General features: G+C 38.5%; 1 protein-coding gene across 1 annotated transcript in view; it reads left to right on the top strand.

Moving 5' to 3' along the window:
- Positions 1 to 1,876: 1,876 nt before the first annotated feature.
- pde5ab (phosphodiesterase 5A, cGMP-specific, b) overlaps positions 1,877 to 23,757 on the top strand; it is a 112,004-nt gene continuing 90,123 nt past the window's right edge. Inside the window, exons 1-4 of the mRNA XM_059354949.1 lie at positions 1,877 to 2,057; positions 9,683 to 10,217; positions 11,851 to 12,024; positions 23,575 to 23,664. Coding sequence (XP_059210932.1) covers positions 1,960 to 2,057; positions 9,683 to 10,217; positions 11,851 to 12,024; positions 23,575 to 23,664 — 897 coding nt within the window. The 5' untranslated portion in view covers positions 1,877 to 1,959. The remainder of the gene's footprint in view (positions 2,058 to 9,682; positions 10,218 to 11,850; positions 12,025 to 23,574; positions 23,665 to 23,757) is intronic.

The raw sequence follows: 23,757 nt of genomic DNA, 5'->3' as shown, positions 1-23,757 counted from the left end.
TGGTCCCGTTAGGCTTTCTGGTGGTAGACCTAGGGACTAATTTCTTATTTTAAGCATACAACATCCTTATTTCTAGATTTAACAATCCTAATTTAAGAAATATTGTCAAGTGAAATTATCTGTTCATGCATCAAGATAATTTCCCTCAGATTTCCCTCAGATTTAGTGTTTTTAGACAACACTTTTTTTGCAGTGTATGATACGGAAAAGTTATTATATATTAGAACGATAAAGTAGGCTACGTTGAATTAGAAGAAAAAATAATTTTGGTAACACTTTACAATAACCATCATTTATAACTGGTAAACAGATAGTTTATTAATGTTTAATCATCATTTATAAACCATATATAGGTCATTTAGAATGGTAAATATATAATGTATCAATGTTTAATTAACTACATCATTTATAAATGACAAATAGATGGTGTATTAATTTAAGTTTATAGTTACTTTACCATTAACAAACAATTAAATTACAATTATTAGTTTATTAATAGTTTAAGTTGCACTCATTTTAACATTTTTAACACCATATCAAGTATGTTAATGATTTTGAAATGATTCATACACCTTTAAGAAATTGGTTGAAAACATTTAAAGATTAAATTTGTATAGCACTTTGTAAATGGTTAATAATTGGTCTATAAACCATCTATAACCCATAAGAACCCATGGTGACACCCGTGTAACAAACACTTTCAATCTTCTAGATTCTCCCATATTCAGCTTTATGCTTCACTTTAACTCATTAAATCCCACAAAGCTTAATTTAAATTTAAACTTAAATTTTAACAATTCTAATCCGTTAATAGGATGACATGTATTGCATTTAACCTGTTCTGACCATATTTCCTGAAGAAATTAAAGTCACAATTTTGATATATGTTATGGAGATGTAAACAAGAGGCAAATTTGTTTTTTATTTATTATTGATTTATTATTATTTTGTTACTTAAAGACAAATCTGAAAAATAATTTTGATAAATGTTGTGGAGATGCAAAGAAAAAGGCAAATTTGTGTCTCTGTAAGCAGAAAAGGTGTCTAGTTTTTTTAATTTTAAAATAAGAAATATACACATAAATTCCATAAACGCCCATTGTAACATATATGTCACATCACAGATCTTTGACATTTAGGGGTAGAATTTTTTTTGTTCTTCTTTGTTCTGTTTTTCTTGTTCTGTGTGGAAGGTCCCTTTAATTACTTTTTTTGGTAATTTTGTGTCTTTTTGGTAATTTTGTCTTTTTTAAACAATTTTGTCTCTTTCTTTAATAATGTTGTGCCTTTTTTAAAAATGTTCTGTCTTTTTTGGTAATTCTGTGTCTTTTTTTTGGTAATTTTGTGTCTTTTTCAATAATTTTGTGTCTTTTTTTTTGTAATTTTGTGTCTTTTTTTGGTCATTTTGATACTGCCTCCAGCGGCCCCCAGGTAATTTGAGTTTGAGACCCCTGCTTTAAGGATTACTGGGTCTGAGTTCTTATGGGATAAACATCACTTAGTTGGTTATTATAAAGTGTTACCATACATTCAAATAAAAAGTATCATCAGTTTTTTATCATAGTGGATGAATGAATGAATGAATTAGTAAAGGCGTTTATTATTTTACAATATATTGATATTATTAATTTGAAGCGTCGGAGGGTAGGCTATTGCTACTCTCTCTCTCTCTCTCTCTCTCTCTCTCTCTCTCTCTCTATCTATCTATCTATCTCTCCAGTAGTAGTCGCTTCACCAACTAGGAAGCGTACAGTCACCACTTTATGATCCGTGCGCACCGACCGACCGGCCCGAGCACCTCTCTCTCTCTTTCTCTCTCTCTCTCTCTCTCTCTCTCTCTCTCTCTCTCTCTCTCGTGCTTTCTCCGCTCTCTGTATTCGGTACCGGCTCTTTCCGTGGAGATCTAGATGTAGACGGTAAGCGGAGCTCACAGTGGGAGACTGTTGTCGCCTTTGCGCCATGGAGGACTGCTGCTCCCCGGAAAGCGAGAGGATGGAAGCGTGGCTGGACGACCACTTGGAGTTCACCCACTCCTACTTTATGAGGAAGGCGACAAGGTATAAGGGGACGGAGTGGACGGGGGGCTGTCACTCAGTGTGGACATGTTTGTTTGTGTGCAGCCTCGTGAATGTGAGTGTCATTTATACTGCCCTACAAAGCCTACCTGCAGTACATTTTTGGTCTAAAATTAGTCATAACTAAAAATGAACTCCTTGAAGACTGTTTTATTTTACTGTTTTATTGCTTTATTTCAGAGAAATAATTATATAAAAACCACAAAATCCAACTCAAAACCAAGCAGTAATTGTACTTACCACGGTCTGCTTTGGGTATATATATATAGATATATACTATATATTTGGGTATATATATATATATATATATATATATATATATATATATATACTATTTAAACATAAAAATAATAGAAATCATAAGTTTATTTGATAGGGAAATTTTTATCTAGATCGTGATAAAGTAAAAAAGTGAGATAAATCATATTAAGTCTAAAATACACAAATCTTTGAATAGAGTTGTTAAACACTTAAATACACTGAAAACAAAATAAATCTGAAAATGTTTATTTAATGAAAACAAAATATAAAAGCTGAAAGAAGAAAACAACATTGTAGTTAGTGCATTCTGTTTTTGCATTACTATTAAAACCTATTACCGTGATGCAGTAACTACGTTTTTCGGGTCAAAGGTCAAATAAATCTAATATAGCATAATATTACATCATCAATACATGTAGAAATAAGTGTCATATCACTTACCTATGTATAACCCATTTGGCTGGCCAGTTAAAATACGTTAAAAAACTTTAAAGCAGTTTTTCTCAGTTTTACCCTTAAGTAGTTACTGCAGTTAGACTTTGTAGGGCAGTATAGTAGGAATTTTTTGAGTAAAGTCAGTTTGCTTTTGTGTGCAGCTCCATTCAGGATAATTTTACTTTTAAATTGTTTTTATTCCCTGATATAACCAACTCATTGTGGGTCTTTCAGGTCCAAAGCGTGTGTCCCTACCTGTAGTCTACCTGCAGGGCTGCTGTTATGCACTCTGTTTCACATCACAGCCAGTTCCTCTCACAGCTCAGCTCTTTTCATTTCATCATCCACTTCACAATCAGTAACAGCTCTGAGAGTTGCACAGAGCCTTTAAATCATTAACTTTTACGGCTGCCAATGATTCTGTTTAATTCTCAGGATGTACTGTTGGATAAGGCCTTGGTGATAACTATACAAGCCTTCCACATAGGTACCTGTGCCTTAAGTTAAATTACTTTTTTTCTGTTGCAGCCTCCTCATTTTAGAGCTCAGAGAGTGTGGTTAGGAGCAAATTAGCCATTTAATTTCTTACGAAAACACAGATTCCAAATTGGTCATTCTCAGCCAGTTGCAGCTATACAAGGCTTTTTGTGTATATCTGGGCATTTCATCAGCCTGACAGCACTTCATCTGGACACTCTCGGTCTTTGTTTCTTGTAGTGACAAACCCCTTCAGACCCATTTATCCACTTAAACCACCATGGCAAATTCACTTGGGTTTCCTCTCATCCCGTAACAGCAACACAAATGATCTTAATCCTGTCTCCATCTCAAAATATTTTCCATAAAAACTGTCAGATTTTTTCTTCCCTTCTACTGTTTCTGGCTGTATTCAAAAAACGAAAAAGTTGTCAAAAGTGTGTCAGCGCAAGACGTTTGCACACATCAGTCAATCTGGTTGAGAGGCATTGCTTAGAGAAGTATTGATTCAACCGCACCTCCCCTGGATACATTATGGTCGGCTCTGTGGGGAGGCAGGCAGCTCAATGGGAGAGTAGGAGGTCTCAACCTGACTGGCTCTGACACACTGCAGTCAGATAACAGCCCATTCTCTATGGCTCTCCAAGTTTTATTTGCCTGGCTCGAGGCATTTAATTTCATGGCCAGTGCCAGTTACCGTCTTCCCTTTTGCTCAGGTGTACAGGGCCTTTGGCTGCTGTGGAAAAAGACTGAGTCACATGACCCTCAGCGTGTTTAAAGGACCTGAGCAGAGAAGAGCATGCTTGAAAATCAGTGTGTTTGAAGTTGTAGAAGTTGATTAGATGTTATCTGTTTCCCAAAGTCAAGGAAGGTTCCACAAACGGCTGTCTTTGAAGGATACTACTAGTGGTCGACCAATAGGGGCTTTTAAGGACGATGCAGATACCGATTATTTTGACATCAGTCTTAACCAATCCCCAATATGTACTGCCGATTTTTTGGGGCTGATTCTTGAAGCCGATATTGCCTTTTCTTCTTTTAAGAGTAGATTTCTTTTTTTTAAGTGTCCAACATGCTTATTTCTAGACTTAACAATCTTAATTTAAGAAATCTTGTAAAGTGAAATTATCTGTCCATGCAGCAAGATAATTTCCCTCAGATTTTGTGTTTTTATCTTGTTTTTAGACACACCTTTTTTGCAGTGTGCACACTTGCAGCCTGTTCCATTCGTGTGTTATATCAATGAGTGGAAGGAATCCTGTTTTGCCTCTGTAGGACCCGACTCAGAAGGACCTGTCTATCTAGGAAGAGTCCTTGACTTTGGGAAACAGCATAAGTGTTGGCTGATTAGAGGGCGTCTCTGTAATCACATCCAATTTACTGTTCACACACCAACATGCACCTTGGCTGCACACACACGCACATTAGATTTGTTCCAGCACATGTCCACATTACACACCTCAGTGTACACAGGCTAAATGAAAACAGTTCATCACGTGATGCCCACACGGCCTGCACTCACTTTTATTATCCATGCTCACTGATAATTGATCTACAGAAATATGTTGCCACCAGTGCCCACGGTCTCTGTGTTCTTGCTGTCATCATTGCTAACATCTGTTCTTAGTTTCATTTTAGCTTGCAGCACACTGTTCTCTGGTTATGTAGGAACATGTTTTCAGAAGCATATGATGTTTGGAACAAGTAAGGCAAAAGACGCATCTGTTTCTCCAACATGAAAGGATTAGGTGAAATATAATAGCAAGTAGTAAATGGATGAGCGGATTTTTTAATATATTTTTCAAAATATTTTAGTAAACATTGTAAAGCAGTTCTCCTAACCTTAAGTTAATGTTCAACTTCCCTGATGGGTATATGTAAACTTATAGCTTGACTGTATAACTATGAAAGAATAAGAAAAAAATGATTTGAACAACAAGATATCCAATCGAGACGGCAGAATAGATTGTAGGTCAATACCACCCATAACGACCCATATGAACGTTTTGTAGTACCGAGTGGAGCAGAACGTGCCATTATACATAAACATATGGTTACCTGTTGTGAAAAAAGAAAATGCAGTTTCATTGATTTAGGCAACAAAACCATTGACCTAGATTTATGGCAAAAATCGTCCTGGTAAGGCGTTATAAAAGACAGTTTAAACTGTAAGTAAATATATGTAAATATTCGAAGTGAAATAATAACGAGGGTGACCAGACTACTGGAAGTGACATAGTTACGTAAAAATGTGATGCACAGGAGTTCAGTGATGTTTGAATCACATTGTTTACTTTTGTTTTCATATGGGACAAGAACCCTGTTCTTCTGGGTGAAAGTCCAATGTCTGTTCGACACATACACCACCACCCCTCCCCTCAGCCCCAAGTGTAAATTCCATGCTTTATACTCCACTTCTCCATCATTCAGAATTACTACGGCCATTAGAGGGCAGTGGAGTACGGTCTAAAACATAAATATGGGTCATTTGTTGCTGCTTGCACAAACAACCTATGAGGTTGTGTTTGGGGGAAGACCAGTCTGGATTCGACTTAAAAATGACAAGTTTCATTCAAAAGTAATAAAACACACCCTTGATGAAAGTTTTGTTGCTACATACCTATATTGTAACCTAGGGCTGCACAATTAATCGAATTTTAATCAATAGCGATTTTGGACACCACGATTAAATTTACCCGATCGTCGGTGATGTTTAAATTTTAAAATGTGGACTCTTCTGCATATCTAATCAAGCACTTTCTACACCAGTAGTTCACCAACCTCCAGGGGGCAGGGCCATTTTTCTCCCCTGAAAAAAGCCTGATTGCTGATTGGATAGAACACTATGCAGGATGTGACGTAGTACTCGACGCCACAACATCACGCGCTTTTGTTAAAGGCCGGCGATGCAGTGTTGCCAACTTTAGCAACTTTGTTGCTATATTTGGCAACTTTTCAGACCCCCTTAGCGATTATTTTTCAAAAAAGCGACTGGCGACAAATCCAGCGACTTTTTCTGGTGTTATCGGAGACTCCTTACTCTTCTTAAGGAGCCGCGGGGGTCGGCGGCTCGTTAGGAACTGGCATTTCCACCGGGCGCAGCAGGGCCGCCCCTGCCTACACGCAGAACACGCGCAGTGCGTAGGGCCCCGCGATCCAATAGGGGCCCCGTTTTGCAAAAAGGATGCGCATATGCTCAGCCGTGGGGCGCGCGCTACTAGATCAGCTGTCAGCGCGAGCCAGGAGAAGAGAGAGAAGAGACCTTTTTTTTGGTAATCTGACACCGCACGCGCCGTCACTGCAATTATTGACAGCAATCGATCTGACCAATCACTGGTCAGATGCACTGAGTCAGGAACAAGCAAGAGGGAAAAAGCAAAACAAGAGGAAACTCGTGCTTCTCTCGAAGGTGGGTATTTGTTGAAGCTTGGCGCCGTTAATGTCCGTTAACGCTGTTAATGGTGTTAACGACCCAGCACTAGTAAACATCTCAAACTTTGTGGCATAAGCAGCACTAAAGCTCCATGTACAGCTGCTGCTGCTACTCCAGAGGTAGGAGGAGAGATGCTAGCCTCCAGTCCATTCAGCTAGAGTCTAGATGTGGACTGGAGATGATGTCTGGAGATGAAAGTCATTTTCCAGCGGCCCTTACAATTTATTAAATGTCTTGTTAACACCTTTGTCTGCATATACATTCACCTCTGTTGTAAGGCAGTTGTACATTTATCAGTTGTTGGTCGTATTTTCGGCTAAAGTTTATAATCTATTTTATCACCACACAAGGATTTGGCTAATGTTATTGTAATGGATATAAAATGTCGCCATCTGTTGGTGAATTTAATCTATGACAGGCAGCTTTGGAGGAGATATTAGAGATAAATATTGATATACATGAGTGTATTTGATACTTTTGTTGACAGAAGGAACTAAATTTGAATGTATCTACATTTTGAAATATCAGTCTGCTTGGTACTGAATTAGTATGTATGTTGTAGGATTGTAGTTGTAGCCTATATAATAATAATCATGATAATAATGACAATAATAGTAATCATAGATAGCAATAGCAATATTTTTTTTAATTAATATTAGTATAAGTATAGAAGTAGTAGTTCTGCCAGTATTATTGGTTGTAGTTTGCATTATCATCGATTATAGTAGATACTAATATAATATAGTATAGTATTAGCAAGAACGTTTATAGCCTGGCTATCATAAGCATCAACTCAGAATTGGCACAGCAGCTGTCATATGACGACCTCATTGATGACTTTGCATCTAGAAAATGCAGACGTGTGCATCTGTAAAAGGCACACATGGTTGTTTTGCACTCTTTCAGTGCCTGAAAGACTCAAGGGTCTGACTGTTAGTTTTTTGTAGACACAAGTTGAAGTTACTGTTAATTTTTAATTCTTCTTTGTTACCCAGATTTAGGCCCGAAGACATTTTTTTGCTGAGGGCCCCATTTTGGTCAGGGGCAGCCCTGGGGCGCAGAATGGCTGTGCCGCCGTTTTGCTCCGTCCTCTGCCCGGTGTCCATTCCCACAGGGTGTGAAATGGCAGCGCAGCAAGCCTGCTGTATACACACGGCCGTTCTGCGGCCGGTGGAAATCCCCAATAAGAACGAGCTGAAGCTGCACAGTCTTCCTGTGCAGCTTCAGCTCTTTCAGAGGACTGTGCAGCAGTCTTTCCCAGCTGTAGAGCCGGAGGGGATGTTAACTCCTTAGCATCCAGTCTGCAAATTGCTAATAGCTAGATAGTTAGCCCTGTAGCAGTACAGTGTGTATGTGCTGCTGCTGCAGGAGGTGTTCACTTAGCGATCTCTGTTTGTTTACAACAAGCACACTCTGTCCACACCCTAAAAACTGTTCCTATTTGCTTAAAAGAAGTGCAATAAAAATACAGATATTTTCCCTAACATGATGAATAATTGTGATTAATAATCGTGATTACAATATTGATCAAAATAATTGTGAATATCATTTTGGCCACAATCGTGCAAAACCTATTGTAACCTGTAGCTTGTGGTGGCTAATGCTAGCTGTTGTTAGCAAACTTTAGATAGATATTGCTGTGTACCTCCCATTAGGGTTAGATTGTCTGTTAGATTGTCACAGAAAACATTTCAGTGGTTTTAACACAAATAACAACACTCTTTACATCACAAGGAGATATGTTTCTTGTTTCCTGCTTTTGGCCATTTGATAGCAGTGTGATATTGACATATTCCCTTCTTATATGATGTTGACGTGGCAAACACGTTAACAGACTGTTCTCAAATCCTCGGTAAAAGTCCACCTCACAATTGAAGGAGAGTCCTCTTGCTCTTTTTACAGTGGTTACTGTCCTTGTTACCCAACTCTCACCATCTACCCTCTCATTTGAATTTTGCATTTTCTTGTGTGTGTGCCTTTTTGATTCAAATTGAAGCCTAAATTAGCTACAAACTGTTTTAGATGGATGTCTGATTTTGTTTTAGTACACTAACAAATAATAAATTCTGTTCAATTTGTCTTCAATCTGAACATCTCAGAGGTGTAATGGGGGGACCAAGTGACCCCAGCTAGGTACTGCCTTGAGAGGTAGTAACAGAGGTGTTACATTAGCGAGGCTATTCAGGACCAATTTCGAATATACGCAAAAATACATGACATACGTTATTTGTGCGACCAATTATTGGGTAATAAAAAAGGAAGTGTAATTGTATCATGTTTAGCAAAATGCAGAACAACTTTGCTAGAGTCTGTAGAATCTCTGCTGGGAGAAACAGCATGAAGTGCATTTCTTCCGTCATCATTGTTTTGAATGCCACTGCTCTGTTATATGGCACTACCGTCTCCTCCCACTGACGTGTTTTATTTTGTGTTCTGGTCTTGTTATTTCCTGTTTTATTTTGAAATAAAACAGGACTTGCCCTTGCCCTTCCCCGTGTGTCATCTGTCTGATTGTCTCCCCTAATTACCGATTGTGTTCACCTGGTGCTCCCTTCCCTCCATGTGTAATTGTAATTTATTAGCTTAGCGCCAGTATTTAGTTTCCAAGTTTTTCTAGTCAGCCAATTTGCTTTTCCTCCTGTTGGAGTGATTTTGTGTTCATTTTTATTTTCCCCCTTTAGACCTTTTCTAGTTTTATCATAATGTTTTGTAGATTTCCTTATTTTCACTGTCAGGTTTGGTCCCTCCCTTTTGGAGTGCCGTTTGTTTGTTGGAGTTTTTTATTGTTAGTTTTTCCCTTGTAAATTAGATATTATTCCGGAATCAGTATGAATGTCCCAAGGTGAAATGACTACAACGCTCGTTACGGAACTTGTGCCTTTTTGCCATTTGTGTTACTTGACACCTAATCCTGCAGTGAACCTGTAGGCGCTACTGTAACAGCTGTACAGTAACTTCTGTTTCAATATGGCTAATATGGTTTCTTCTCTTTTTTTAACAGGGATATGGTGAATGCCTGGTTTGCTGAGCGTGTCCACTCCATCCAGCCATCTGCCTCCAAAGAAAATCCTCCACAGCAGCGTTTCCACCAGTCCTCCACAGACTCCGCCCCCCCATCTGCCTCCACCATCCTCCCACCTACCCTCAGCTTCCTGGACAATCGTTGCCCATCCCCAGGTTCAGTCCCCAGCCCGGCCCCCGGCACCCCAACGCGCAAAATCTCAGCATCCGAATTCGACCGTCCACTCAGACCCATCGTGGTTAAAGACTCCGAGGGCTCCCTGACATTTCTGAGTGACACCGACCGTGAAACTGTCCCTCTCCGAGGCTCAGTGATGGGTGAAGGTGGTGTGGGTGGGGGAGGTAATGGAAGTGGATGCAGTGTGGCAGGTATTGGAAGTGGGGGTGACCGCTGCGCCAGGCTGCTGGAGCTGGTGAAGGACGTGTCAAGTCATCTGGATGTGACAGCACTCTGTCACAAGATCTTTCTCCACATCAATGAGCTGATCGCTGCAGACCGCTACTCATTGTTCCTGGTAGGAACGGAGAGGGCTGTCTTACCTGGAGCACTATGATCAGCCAGAGCAAGAAGTGTAACATGTTTTTAAAAGTCATTACAACCATCATCATGCTCACATCTCTGCTGTCACTCAAACTGCTGATGTGAAAATCTCCAGTTATTCAGATTCTATAAAAAGATTTTTTCCCAAACAGTATTTCTGACAAATGTGAGTGTTAGTGCCAGTCTCTCTAGTGCCTTTGTAAAAACTGTATATGATATGAGCTGCTCACACTTAACAGTTACCATGCAGACCTCAGTAGTTTGCTCCTGTCTGTGATGATAAATAACTGACTGGAAAATAATATAAAGATTGAATAATTAGTACTAGTATCAATAATAATATGAGAAAAACCTTGCATAATGTAAAACAATTAGTTACCCTGCTTCCCATTGTAATGTTACACCAACTCATTGACTGACTCACTCACTTAACTCAGCTTCATAAATAAAGATCAGATTATACCAAATAGAATACAGAATAGAATAAGAAAAAAACATTTCTATCATCTAGAAATGTTTTTTCTAGCAATGAAATAAGCTCAAAACACAACTGTCACCCTATAAAAGTACTTATTTGCACATTCAGCAGAAGCAGGAAACAGTAGCTTTACTACCGCCTAAAGTTGGATTAAAATATTTTTTACCTCTTTCCATGAAACAATTGCAAGAATGATTAATGACTTGTTATTGACAGATAAAGTGTATGTCTTCTCAAAACTTTATTAATCAATCTCTTATAAACATATCACAATGAAAATGAAACCACAGTTAACAGAGGATTTTGTCTGAAAACAAAATTATTCCAGCTTTAGGAGCAACTGGTTATTTAAGTTGTTTCTGACCACCTGATGAATGTAAATTTAAACATTCAAAAGCTCAGGAGTTACTGAAAACATCAATGGACATGATGGCGTTGTCACAGTAAGCCATGACAGTGTGAAGTGGAAATTCAACCATCATCCAATTGATCATTTACACCTGTGCTTTTCTTAATGTGACATTTTAAAATGTTTTCTATTATAAATGCTAATAATTACTAGTATTAAGCTCTGTTTTGGTCTGACTCGCTCGACATACACTACAGGCCAAAAGTTTGCAAGCAACTTAAATTTTCTGTTCACTACGGCTTTCTTAAAAACCAGTATGTATTCTTTGGATTTTTGGATGTGTTTACTGCATGATCAGACTTTACCTTTATTGAACTGAACCCTTTTCCTCAATTTACCGTTAGGTATACATTGGTGTTACCAGACCATTGCTGAATAAATGTTAACAAAAGAGAAGAAGGGCTTAGTTTTAGGATTGCTGCATCTGGGGCTTAGCAGTGTTCAACGAAGGTGATGACAGCAGAGCAGTTGGTCAGAAATCCAAAACAATTAGTTCATAGAAACTAGGAGAAGTGCCGAGTTGGGTGATAGGGTGAATTTGTCACTAGGTACCTCTTTCAGAACACACATCGTGATTTTTCTCAATTTTAATATGAAAATATAGATTAGTGCAGTTTTAATTTACTTTGCATTATTTTTACATTGTCATATTTTGTACAATGATTGTTGGTGTAAAATTTTATTTTTGTGGATTATCAACTTGTGTGTGTTTGATCCTAGGTGGGCGAGGACAGCTCCAACAGGAAGTTCTTGGTTAGCCGTTTGTTCGATGTAGCTGAGGGATCCACACTGGAGGAGTCCTCCAGTAGCTGCATACGCCTGGAGTGGAACAAGGGCATTGTGGGACATGTGGCAGCCACGGGACAGCCTCTCAATATCAGGAACGCGTACGAGGTGAGAATTTCACACAGTTTTGTTTCTTTTTCAGGTGAGGGTGGATACTTATTGGAGGAGGGTGTGAGGAGAACAAACTTTAATAATAAACTAATTATGGGTACCAACAAATCTACTATGTTTTCCACACTTCCCAAAATAGGTACTTAACTTCACTCAGTTATAGGTACTAACACAGAGAGTGACCCACATAACTATAAATATAACCCCTAAATTCCACTGAATGAGTAACGGTTGCAGATCCGTCGGCGGACCCGTTACGCATTCATTATAAGCACTGTGTGAGATTCCACCGACTCCGTATCTGCTGCGTAGTGAGTCCGTCGTTGCACGGCCATCCATCAGCCCTCGCAACACCTGCGCAGAGCAAGTACAGAGCTTTTCACCCCACTGACACCATGGATGAGGAGATGTTGATTCTGGACACCAAAATAGGCAGATCTACAGGACAGGACCGAGTCAATCTTCTTCTACTCCTCTGAATGGACTCAAAAACCCTTTAAATGCTTTGTGGTTATCTTCCGGTTATATCACTTGATTACGCGTGAATTTGCGAGATTTCGTGCGTTCTCGGGACTCCGCTGTCAGTGCGGATCACAGACGGATCCGGTGTGTGTTGACAGACTGCCGTTGTGGATGGACCCGTTTCGGAGTCCCCGGGGTTAGAGAAAATTACCTCAGTCCACACACCTACTCTATATGCGTCCTTTGATGAGAGAAAGGATGACGAAGATGCAGCTTGTCTTGCATGTCATTTAGCACTTCAAGCATTCAACGCATGAAACTTCCTCATTCTCACTCAGACGAACGCAGGCAGTTATTCTGTTTTAACACTGATTCTAGATGTTATCCAGTTGAACTTTTTTTATTTTGTGGTCTACTGTTTTCAGTTACTTGCACAAAATGTGCGACTTTTATGAGTGACACACTTATTAATAAAACAACTGTTATAAAGGGGAAGTAGAAGAGTTCATGACTTCTGTGAGTGACTATGCACACTTGAGAGTGAAACAGCTGCACATGAGCTTAAACTTTATCTTATGCATTAATTCTATGATGTATATTTAAACACTATCAGTACTATGAATATATTAAAGCATTTATCAAGCAATATCAATGCAGGTTAGCTAACTATTATTTAAAGCAATATCAAGGCAAGCAACTTGACTATTACTTACATTGGCAACGCCTGTAAGGTTGTTTGCTTGTTGCGTGTATGAGTGGAACCAGGCTTTTTTTGTTTGCTCTGGGGTGCGTTTGATTCATGCAGACAGAGCACGGACTTAAGGGGAAGAGGGGATTGTAGAAGGGCAAGCAGGTCCTCTGGGGGATGGAGCACACACACACACACACACACACACACACACACACATTTTACCCCTGATAGTTTTAGTGTATTGACCTTCTGTGTGATCAGGTTTCAACACAATATCACTTTCCTACTTCAATCAATGATCAAACCAGCCTGACTTTGAAATCTGTCATCAGTGATCTGGTTCATTCTCCAGTTAGCTCCAGTTACCCTTAAACCAGATATATACTTTTTTCTGCATTGTTGTTGATATATCATTGTATATAAAAAGTTTATACAATATATTTAGTTTATTTAAATAAACATTAGATGTAGAGGTGTTGGTAGGTGTATTTTTTAATTTAAACAGAACCAAGCCAGCTGTTTCCCCCTGCTTCCAGTCATGTGGTAAGCTAGTCTAACCACACTTTGACTCAAGATTGATATAAATATTCCCCTCCCAAGCAAAAATAAAGTTTGTTTTTCCAAAGGCTAAATTATTCTTAAATAGAGGTTTATAAAGATTAAATTAAATATGTATTATCTTCTTAAATAAAGTAAAAGAACAAAAACAAAGCAGAAGATGTATGGTAAGTTATTATCTCTGCAACCAGTAACAGCAGGCTTTGTAGGAAATGCTATTCATGTAGTATTAACACAGGTATTGATATTGATGTCTGAATGATGTTTTGATGATTAATAATAATTAAAGTTAGAACAATGAGCCTGACTTGCTCAGCATGGCTTTGCCAGTACCATGGCTGGTTGACGGAGGCAGTCAATAACATAAAAACAATAATGAATCAGTGAGTTGACACATTTTCCCCACCTTCCTCCAATCCTAGATTGGTTTTTAGCATTGTGACCTCTGCAGACTGAGCCCCTGACCTTTGACCCCTACAGCTGCTCACAACTTTTTATTTATTTCAATGTCCTTCTCATTTTTCCTTGAAACTGTGTTCCCTGATTACATGATGAAAATCTGATAAAGTAGAAGTATTTGACAGGAAGGAATGACAAGATAGACAGGACAGAATATATGTAGTGCATATGCCTTTGTGCAATCTCCCTCTTGGACAGTTCTGAGTGTCAGTAAAGCAGATGTGTGCGTAATGTTTGTGGGTGGAAGAGAAAGAGGGAGGTAGAGCGATGTTTAAAGCTGTCGGAGTTGTGTGTGTGTGTGTGTGTGTGTGTGTGTGTGTGTGTGTGTGTGTGTGTTTGTTTGTCTGACTTCATCTTAACTATCAAATGTGTCTTGGTAATGGATTTCAGTGTGAATTTTTTCAGCAGAGAACACTGCCTAAGATCTAGACTTACAATCTACTGACCCCTTGTACAATGTAGTGTGACGTATTTCCTTGTTACAAACTGCACGTCAATTTACTTTCTGTCCAGTATACAGCAAAGTTATCTTAGCCTCTAGTGATCACTTTACAATGTTCTTCTTAGGGTAGCTTTATACATAGTTATGTATATATTTATTATATACATGTTTACTGCATGATCAGACTTTACCTTTATTGAATCAATTGACCTTAAGGTATACATTGATGTTACCAGACCATTGCTGAATAAATGTTACCAAAAGAAAAGAAGGGAAGAAAGAAGTTTTAGGGTTGAGAAGATTTTGAAAAGTCACAACTTCAGTGCAAAAGTAAAAAACAAATCACGGCTTGCAATATTCACTTTAGCTACAAAACTCTTTGGATACAAAAATCACAATAAATCTTAACTGTGTGAAGCAGCTGAGTAAAGAAACGAGTACAGATTTATACATTAAGGAAAGAAGGATGCACAAAGTCTAAGCAATAAAAACCCAGAGACCTGATAATTATAGTCAAAATGTGTTCTAATAAGTGACTCTTTATAGAATAATAACCTTTATTTTGTTGCAAAGTATACCAATGAAACTAGGATCTTTTTTTTGTACAGATTTGATCTTGCTTCCAAACTTTTGGCATGTAGTATATATATATATATATATATATTAGTATTTACCATTCACTAATATAACATGTATTTACCATTCACTAATATAACATGTTTTTAGCAAGTTAGTTTCTTCACTTTTCACATTACGCCATGTACATTTCATCCATAATAGTTTTGATCTTTTTTTAAAAAATCAACTTCAGGCAGATTTTCTCATTTTACCTAACATTTTAGGTCACTCTGGCTCAGCATCAGTTGGAACGGAGTGAAAGCTCACAGACGAGAAATAAAAACTAATTGATAAAAAGCTAAGAGGGACTGAGCTAAACTCTATAGCACTTAACACACACTCTTTATTAACCCTGACAGTGCTTTTCTTTAGTTAATTGACAGCTAGCTGACTGTCTAACCTCAATATTATAAAACACAGAGGTGACTAAAATACTATATGTATAAAGCTAACTATGAAAAGTGAAGTAACAAACTTAACGATAAAAAGCTGTAATGTGATCACTGGAAGTAAGATAGCATAACTGTATACTGGGCAGGAAGTTCAGTGACGTACAGCTTGTAAAACATATTGTTGTTGAGGTCAATAGCCTTATAGATTTATACAGTTCTGCTTAGTGTCAGGCTTAGTGTCACGAGTATAAGGAGCTGAGGTTGGTAGTCACCACGAGATGCACACATAAAAAGTCAGTTCACCCAAAACTAGTTCTGTGGGTTTTTCTTTAAATTGCATGTTCATTATCAACACTGATAATAATTTTACATTTTTTCCAAAACTGCACCGCACTGCAGAACCTTCTCTCACTCAAACAAATCCAAAATTAAAAAAATATATATTCCAGGTGACTGGAAAGAGCTTTGTTATTCAAATAAAATAAAATTAATAGCAGTACATCCCAAAAGAAAATAAGTGCAACATATCTATTATGCTCTAACAAATGATTTGCTGTACATCTCAGAGCAGAATCAGATAAAGTAATATTGTATATAGCTTAATGTGTGTGTAGGCCTATCAAGAGACTACTTATAATCTTTATAAAACTTTGTATTTATTTACGTATTTCTACATTCTATGCAAAGGTGTATGTATTAAATGATATTAACTCCCACTCCGGAGGTGAGTAGCTTCGTCCTGCCTGCCCCACACCTACTGCCTGAATACAGCCTGAGAGAGGGTGAGAAGAGCTGGTCGCTGTGATTATTCTGAACAGTCCACATGGGAATTAATTTAATTAAGAAATGATTATTACATGACAACTCTGCACATCCCATCCGGTGCGAATTATCCGTGTTGTCGTGATGCATTTTCTGCTCCACACAGCAAAAATCTATCCAGGCAAAGAAACTACAATCTATGGCTTAAAAGTCAAATCTGCTTGAATACAACGGAGATGGTAATGTGGCTGATATCATGTTGGTCACAGGGCTAGTCCCACAGCAAGAAGACCCCTGCAGACTATCTTTAGCCTTTATTGTTTATTTATGTATCACCAATGTCTAAAAGCCAGTCCAAGATGGTCAAGCAGCCTCATGATTGGTCACTCACTTTTTTTCCCTTCTACGATTTGTAACGCCTGCAAATGTAATAATGCCCACAAACGTAATAAACTGTAATGTAATAAAAATCTGCAGCTTTTAATGCAATAATCCCACAAACGTAATACATTTTCCACAAACGTAATAGCCGCTGCCTACTACAAACGTAACACGAGATTTCCCACAAATGTAATAACTATTACGTTTGCAGGGACTTATTACGTTTGTGGGGAAGTGAAAATCTTCAACTTTCAGTATTGTCATAAGTTCCCACAAATGTAATAAGGCAAAGAATAATGGTTTTTGTCTGTTTGTTTGCCTATACACACACTACTAATAGCCTACTGACCGTGGGTGAAAAATCCAGCTGCTGGCTCTCCACTCCGCTATCAGGCAATGGACGCACGCAAACAGCATTGTCATTCATTTTCAGTCCTCTTTGGTATCATCAGGGTTAGGGTTAGGGTTACCAGGCTCCTCGTGGCTCCCCATGGCTGCTGACGGTCCTGGAAGCTTGACGGGCTTAGCAACAGTAACTAAGGGGGAAGCTTTTGCGAAATGTAAATTAACAGAGGATTGTGTCTGAAAGCAAAATTATTCCAACTTTATGGGCACCGAATATTTACATGTTCTTTTCATATTACAAAAATATATTTTTATGTTTAATGTTATTACTTTATTATTATTTATTTATGTTATCACTAAATTATTAATCTTAACAACAACGACAAACAATTCAGGCACATTTTTACGTTACACAATGCAAAAAATTAAGTTCTCTTCTTGGCATGTTGTATCAGTCGCCATTAACTTTAACCTACAGTCACATTTTTTATTTATTCTATCATTTTATTCTATTACATTAAAAACATTCGGTAACACTTTCTATGAAGACTACATCTATAGTGCATTGTGAGCGCATTCATAGTAAATTATAATGCTCATTATAATCAATCATAATGCATTATGACTGCATTCATAAACACATATAAAGCTTCATGATGCACTATATCAACAGTTATAAATATAGCTTATAATGACTTATAAATCCAAGTGTCTTATGAGTGCTCTTGACTGGTTATAAACTACAGGCTGACTGATGAGGCTTATAATACATTACAACTACTCATACCCCTCTATACACACACCTCAACAATCAATTGTTATAAGGACTCATAGGATGCCATAAGTATAAATAAATGATCAATGTATGCTTTAAGTAAAGTGAGGTTCATATAGACGCATCTATAATGCAGTATAGCTAATCATGATGTTTCATTGTTGGCGTTAAGTAAAGTGTAACACGTTTTCATGCATTTAAAAGAAGCTATGCTGCATCATAAGTCATTTCGTCAGATACCAAATATAGAGAATTACACTAAGATTAGGAATGTAACGGTAAAGCTCAGTTTCAACCTGTAGGGGGCAATCCACGTGCATATTTTGTCCACAAAATGTATATTTTTAAGATTCACAGATTTGGAGCTCAATCAATCACCAACACTACTTAATACGTAGATATAAGGGTTTACATATGAAAACTTTGGTTTTGGGATTTAATTGAAAGCTACAGTATACAGTATAGTATGTTTTTATATTTGTAGAATTTGTTTTTATATTTGTAGCAGTGGTGGCTTTCCATGCCCGTTGCCTATGTTTGCTACAGTAGTTAATTAAGAAAGAAATGAATAAGAATAAGATGAGAAAGAAATTCAAACTTCAAATATTTCCTCACCACCAGATGGTTGATTAAGACTGTTTTAATTGATTGACTATTGAAATAAAGCTTGAAAAATGTCTTTTTCTCTCTTTTTTTGTTTTATTCCTTAAACTGTAATTAAATCCCAAAACCAAATTTTTCATATGTAAACCCTTATATCTACGTATTAAGTAGTGTTGGTGATTGATTGAGCTCCAAATCTGTGAATCTTAAAAATATACATTTTGTGGACAAAATATGCACGTGGATTGCCCCCTACAGGTTGAAACTGAGCTTTACCGTTACATTCCTAATCTTAGTGTAATTCTCTATATTTGGTATCTGACGAAATGACTTATGATGCAGCATAGCTTCTTTTAAATGCATGAAAACGTGTTACACTTTACTTAACGCCAACAATGAAACATCATGATTAGCTATACTGCATTATAGATGCGTCTATATGAACCTCACTTTACTTAAAGCATACATTGATCATTTATTTATACTTATGGCATCCTATGAGTCCTTATAACAATTGATTGTTGAGGTGTGTGTATAGAGGGGTATGAGTAGTTGTAATGTATTATAAGCCTCATCAGTCAGCCTGTAGTTTATAACCAGTCAAGAGCACTCATAAGACACTTGGATTTATAAGTCATTATAAGCTATATTTATAACTGTTGATATAGTGCATCATGAAGCTTTATATGTGTTTATGAGTGCAGTCATAATGCATTATGATTGATTATAATGAGCATTATAATTCACTATGAATGCGCTCATAATGCACTATAGATGTAGTCTTCATAGAAAGTGTAACCGATATGAATTCCACTTTCTGTCAAGATTCCTGGTTTGGATTGTGTTTGTTTACATCAGGGTTATTTTTAAGCTCTGGTTTACATGGAACATGAGAAAATATCTTACAAAAAACTGAAAGACTGATTGTAAAACTGTGATCTCTTCATACCTCAGGAACCACAAAATACAATACAGCATCATCAGCGTCTTACATAATTTGTTTTGTGTGTGTGTGTCTGAGAGAGACACAGAGGGAGATTTCCTGCTGGGTGCCTTCCTCCTTTGATAGCTCTGTCATCTGGTTGCCTGCCAACCACAAGATGATGATGATGATGATGATGATAATGATGATGGTGATAATGTGAGTGGGAGAGAGAGTGAGAGAGAGATGCGTGAGAGGAGACAAGGCGAGAAAATGACAAATAAAGAACAAGAGTGGCTGACGGGATGGTCCACCTGCATCCAGTTAGGTGTGTGTGTGTGTGTGTGTGTGTGTGTGTGTGTGTGTGTGTGTGTGTGTGTGTGTGTGTGTGTGTGTGTGTGTGTGTTGTATGTGTGTGTGTGTGTGTGTTGTATGTGTGAGCGTGTGTGTGTTGTATGTGTGAGCGTGTGTGTGTGAGCGTGTGTGTGTGAGCGTGTGTGTGAGCGTGTGTGTGTTTTGAGCGTGTGAGCGTGTGCATCCTCTGAGTAAGTGCCCTTGAGGATTTGAGTGCAGTTTTGAATGTGTGTATGTTTGCATGAATGTATTAAATTAATGCCTCACACATTTAAATAGGTGTAATTAAATAAAGTGTGTCTCTATCTGTGTGTGTTACAGATGCAACTAAAGCTCGATTTATTACTTCTTTAAATAAATTTAACATTTGGTCTATCAAATGTAAGAAGCTACTAATAAATGTCCAACCCAGTCCATAACCCAAAGATATTCTGTTTAATATATGCCTTTTGTTGTCTGTCGATCAACTTATTAATTAGTTAACTTGAATTGTTGCAGCTCTACTGTGTGCATATGCGTATGTGTGTTTGTGTTTGCTTCCAGGTCAGTGAAGGTTTGGGGTTTTGCTGTGTGTATTTTTCAGAGACTGTGTGTGCCTGTGTGCGTGCGTGCGTGCATGCGTGCGTGTGAGTGTGCTACTGAAGAACCTGATACTACTTACAGGAAGTTTCGTCAGCGTCATCTGAGGGACTCCCTTGCACTCTGATTGGATCTTTAACTTTCCATTGGTCTGATTTAAAACAAACCCTCTGCCTGTTTACATTAGTTCCGCCCCTTTATAGTCTGGACTAACTACATATAGCAACAGCCTGGACCAAATCAATCTACTTTGACAGTGATGTCCCTATTAATGCCTGCATTATATTTTATCCAAACTTGTGTCTTTGGGGGGGGGGGGAGCCTGCACTACTTATCATTCACTAAGTTTTGTTTGGATTTCAGTTGATTCTGCAGTTATTCACATTAATACAATGGGTAAATATGCTAAATAGTCCGACATTTCTCCTGCCTTAATGTCTGGTGAAAATAATTCCCTTTAAAGCTGCTGCAAAAAGAAGTGTAAGGAAATCAAATAAATTGAGTCAGCAATAGCTTATAGTTACCTGCAGAGGTCAGCCCTACAAACGTGTGTATGTGACTGATTGACTGATTGATACCCCTTTTCCAATCCAATCCACTTTATTTATATAGCACAATTTTAACAAACAAGGTTTCCAAAGTGCTGTAATAACAATATATTAACAAGAAAATAGATAACACAATACAAAGAGATGAAGTAAACAATAGATGGTAAGATGTTAATCTTAGCCTTTGTTGTAAGCTAATGCTAGCCTGCTGATGCTAGCCTGTTGACTATAAACCACTAATGCTAGCCTGTACCGATCGGTTATTTGAATTACTGTTGCTTTTCTATCATCTCGAACCAGAAAAACTTAGACCAGCCTTTCTGGCCAACAACCATGTCACTTAAATCCCTGTTAATCATTCAGATTGAGCACTTGATGGCCCCTTATGGGGCCATTCCAATGTTGCTAGGTCTTATATTCTCAGGGTCATATTTGGCAGATTTATATGGTAATGGGCATCTGACCGAGAAGGAGTTCTTGAAATCCTTCCCACGGCAGTCAATCCTTCGGCAACACATATCATCAACTCTTCACTCACAACCAGCGTGTTTCCCACCGCCTTCAAGCAAGCACGGGTGACACCACTGCTTAAAAAACACTGGACCCAGCCCAGGTGGAAAACTATAGACCTGTCTCACTCCTACCATCCCTATCAAAAACACTGCAGCGCACAGTCTTTAACCAAGTCTACAGGTTTCTTTCCAAGCACAACCTGTACGATTTAAATCAGTTTGGGGGTCAAGCAGAATCACTCTACTGAGAGTGCACTCGTGTCCGTAACAGAATCCCTGCGCCTGGCTAGAGCAGCTGGCCAATCATCAGCTCTATTGCTGCTGGACCTCTCTGCAGCCTTTGACACAGTTAATCATCAAATCCTCCACTCTACGCTCGCTGAGCTTGGTATCACAGGTTCGGCCCTCAAATGGTTCGAGTCCTACCTCTCAGGGAGATCTTTTAAAGTATCTTGGAAGGGGGAAGTGTCCAAACTACTAAACCTATCCACTGGGGTGACTCAATCTTTTCTCAGTGTACACCACTTCACTGGGCAAAATCATACGTAATCATTGCTTCTCATACCACTGTTACGCCAATGATACCCAGCTGTTCCTGTCGTTCCCACTAAATGATATCACAGTTGCAGCATGTATCTCTGCCTGCCTTGCTGATATCTCCACATGGATGACAGAACACCATCATCAGATCAACCTCTCCAAGACTGAACTTCTAGTCATCCCGGCCTGCCCAGCCTTAAATCAACTTATCAATGAGCTTGGATCCATGCAACCCGTACACAACCCCCACAAGCTTGGGTTTCATGATTGATGACCAACTGACCTTTAAGGTTCATGTGACCACAATTGCCTGATAGTGTTGATTCATCCTATACAGCATCAGGAAGATCAGACCCTACCTGACGGAGCAATCCACACAACTCCTGGTACAAGCCTTCGTGACATCACGCTTAGATTACTGCAACTCTCTACTGGCAGGACTCATGACTGCATGCATCGCCAAGCTGATGATCCAGAATGCGGCAGCACGTCTGGTCTTCAACCAGCCCAAGAGAGCACATGTCACTACGCTACTCATCTCTCTGCACTGGGTCCCGGTCACAGCCCGTATCAAATTCAGAACCCTGTCTCTTGCTTACAAGACAGCAACTGGCACAGCTCCTGCATATCTAAACTCCTTTGTTCAGGTCCACAAACCCTGACCCTGACTCTTTGAGTGAAAGACATCTGGCTCCTCCACTGCTGCAGGGCTCTACGTCTCAAACCAGACTCTTCTCCTCTGTAGAGCCCCGGTGGTGGAGCAAACTTCCAAAATCCATACAATCTGCTGAGTCCCTCTCAATCTTCAAAAAGACTAAAGACCAAGCTCTTACTGATCATCTGCACAAATAATCGACACATGGAACAATAAATAAAAATTGCACCATCCGCACTCACTATTGAAAAGCACTTACATCGTAAAAGCACTTACGTCCTAACAGGACTCAATCCATGCTACTTCCTCTTGTGTTGTTTCTTGACTTCATCCTTGCTTGTGTTGCATTATATCTCAAATGTACGTTGCTTTGGACAAAGGCGTCTGCTAAATGACATTGCAGATTGTAGATTATTAGAATTCTTACAAAGGGCCCGATGGCTAGGGTCCTTTATTCCTGATTTGTATGTCTATGCTCTTCCGGGGCCCTACATTCCCAGGGTCTTAGCACATAATGGGAAATAAAAACCTACAAATTAACATTGGAAGTAATTCATATATCAATATAAGTTCTGGCCTCCAAAGTGATACTGCTTTACTATTATAAGTAGAAATAACAATTTAGCAGATCAAAACCCTGTTTAAAATGTTTTCAGGCACTTGTGTTTTCTTGTTTTTGAAAAGGGTTGACAAAGGCATCACCGTCCAGACCTCAAATGCCAACTATGTTTCTTACTGCACATTCATGTAGAGAAAAATCAAAGCTCACAGCAGAAGCTTAATTACAGATAGTTAAGTGTTTCAGTAATGTACTAGCAGTATCAATAGTGAAAAGCCAGGCTAGATATGATTGAAGCCAAATGTCAGTCCCAAAATGTAGGTCAGACCTTATTATGAATTATTTTTGCTTTAAAGATGGAATTAAATTCTGTATGTGTTGCTTTCCCAGGACCCCAGGTTCAATGCTGAGGTGGATCTGATCACAGGTTACAAAACCCAGAGTATCCTTTGCCTTCCCATCAAGAACCACAGAAACGAGGTAATACAGTACACACTGGAGCTATGGATTATATGCTTCATACAGTACAGACTGTGTTTGATTACTTAAAGTAGGTGGTCTGACATTTTAACC

The sequence above is a fragment of the Centropristis striata genome, chromosome 17, assembly GCF_030273125.1.
Source record: "Centropristis striata isolate RG_2023a ecotype Rhode Island chromosome 17, C.striata_1.0, whole genome shotgun sequence".
Classification (NCBI taxonomy): domain Eukaryota; kingdom Metazoa; phylum Chordata; class Actinopteri; order Perciformes; family Serranidae; genus Centropristis; species Centropristis striata.
The sequence above is the reverse complement of the archived record's forward strand: the minus strand, read 5'-3'. Positions and strand labels throughout refer to the sequence as shown.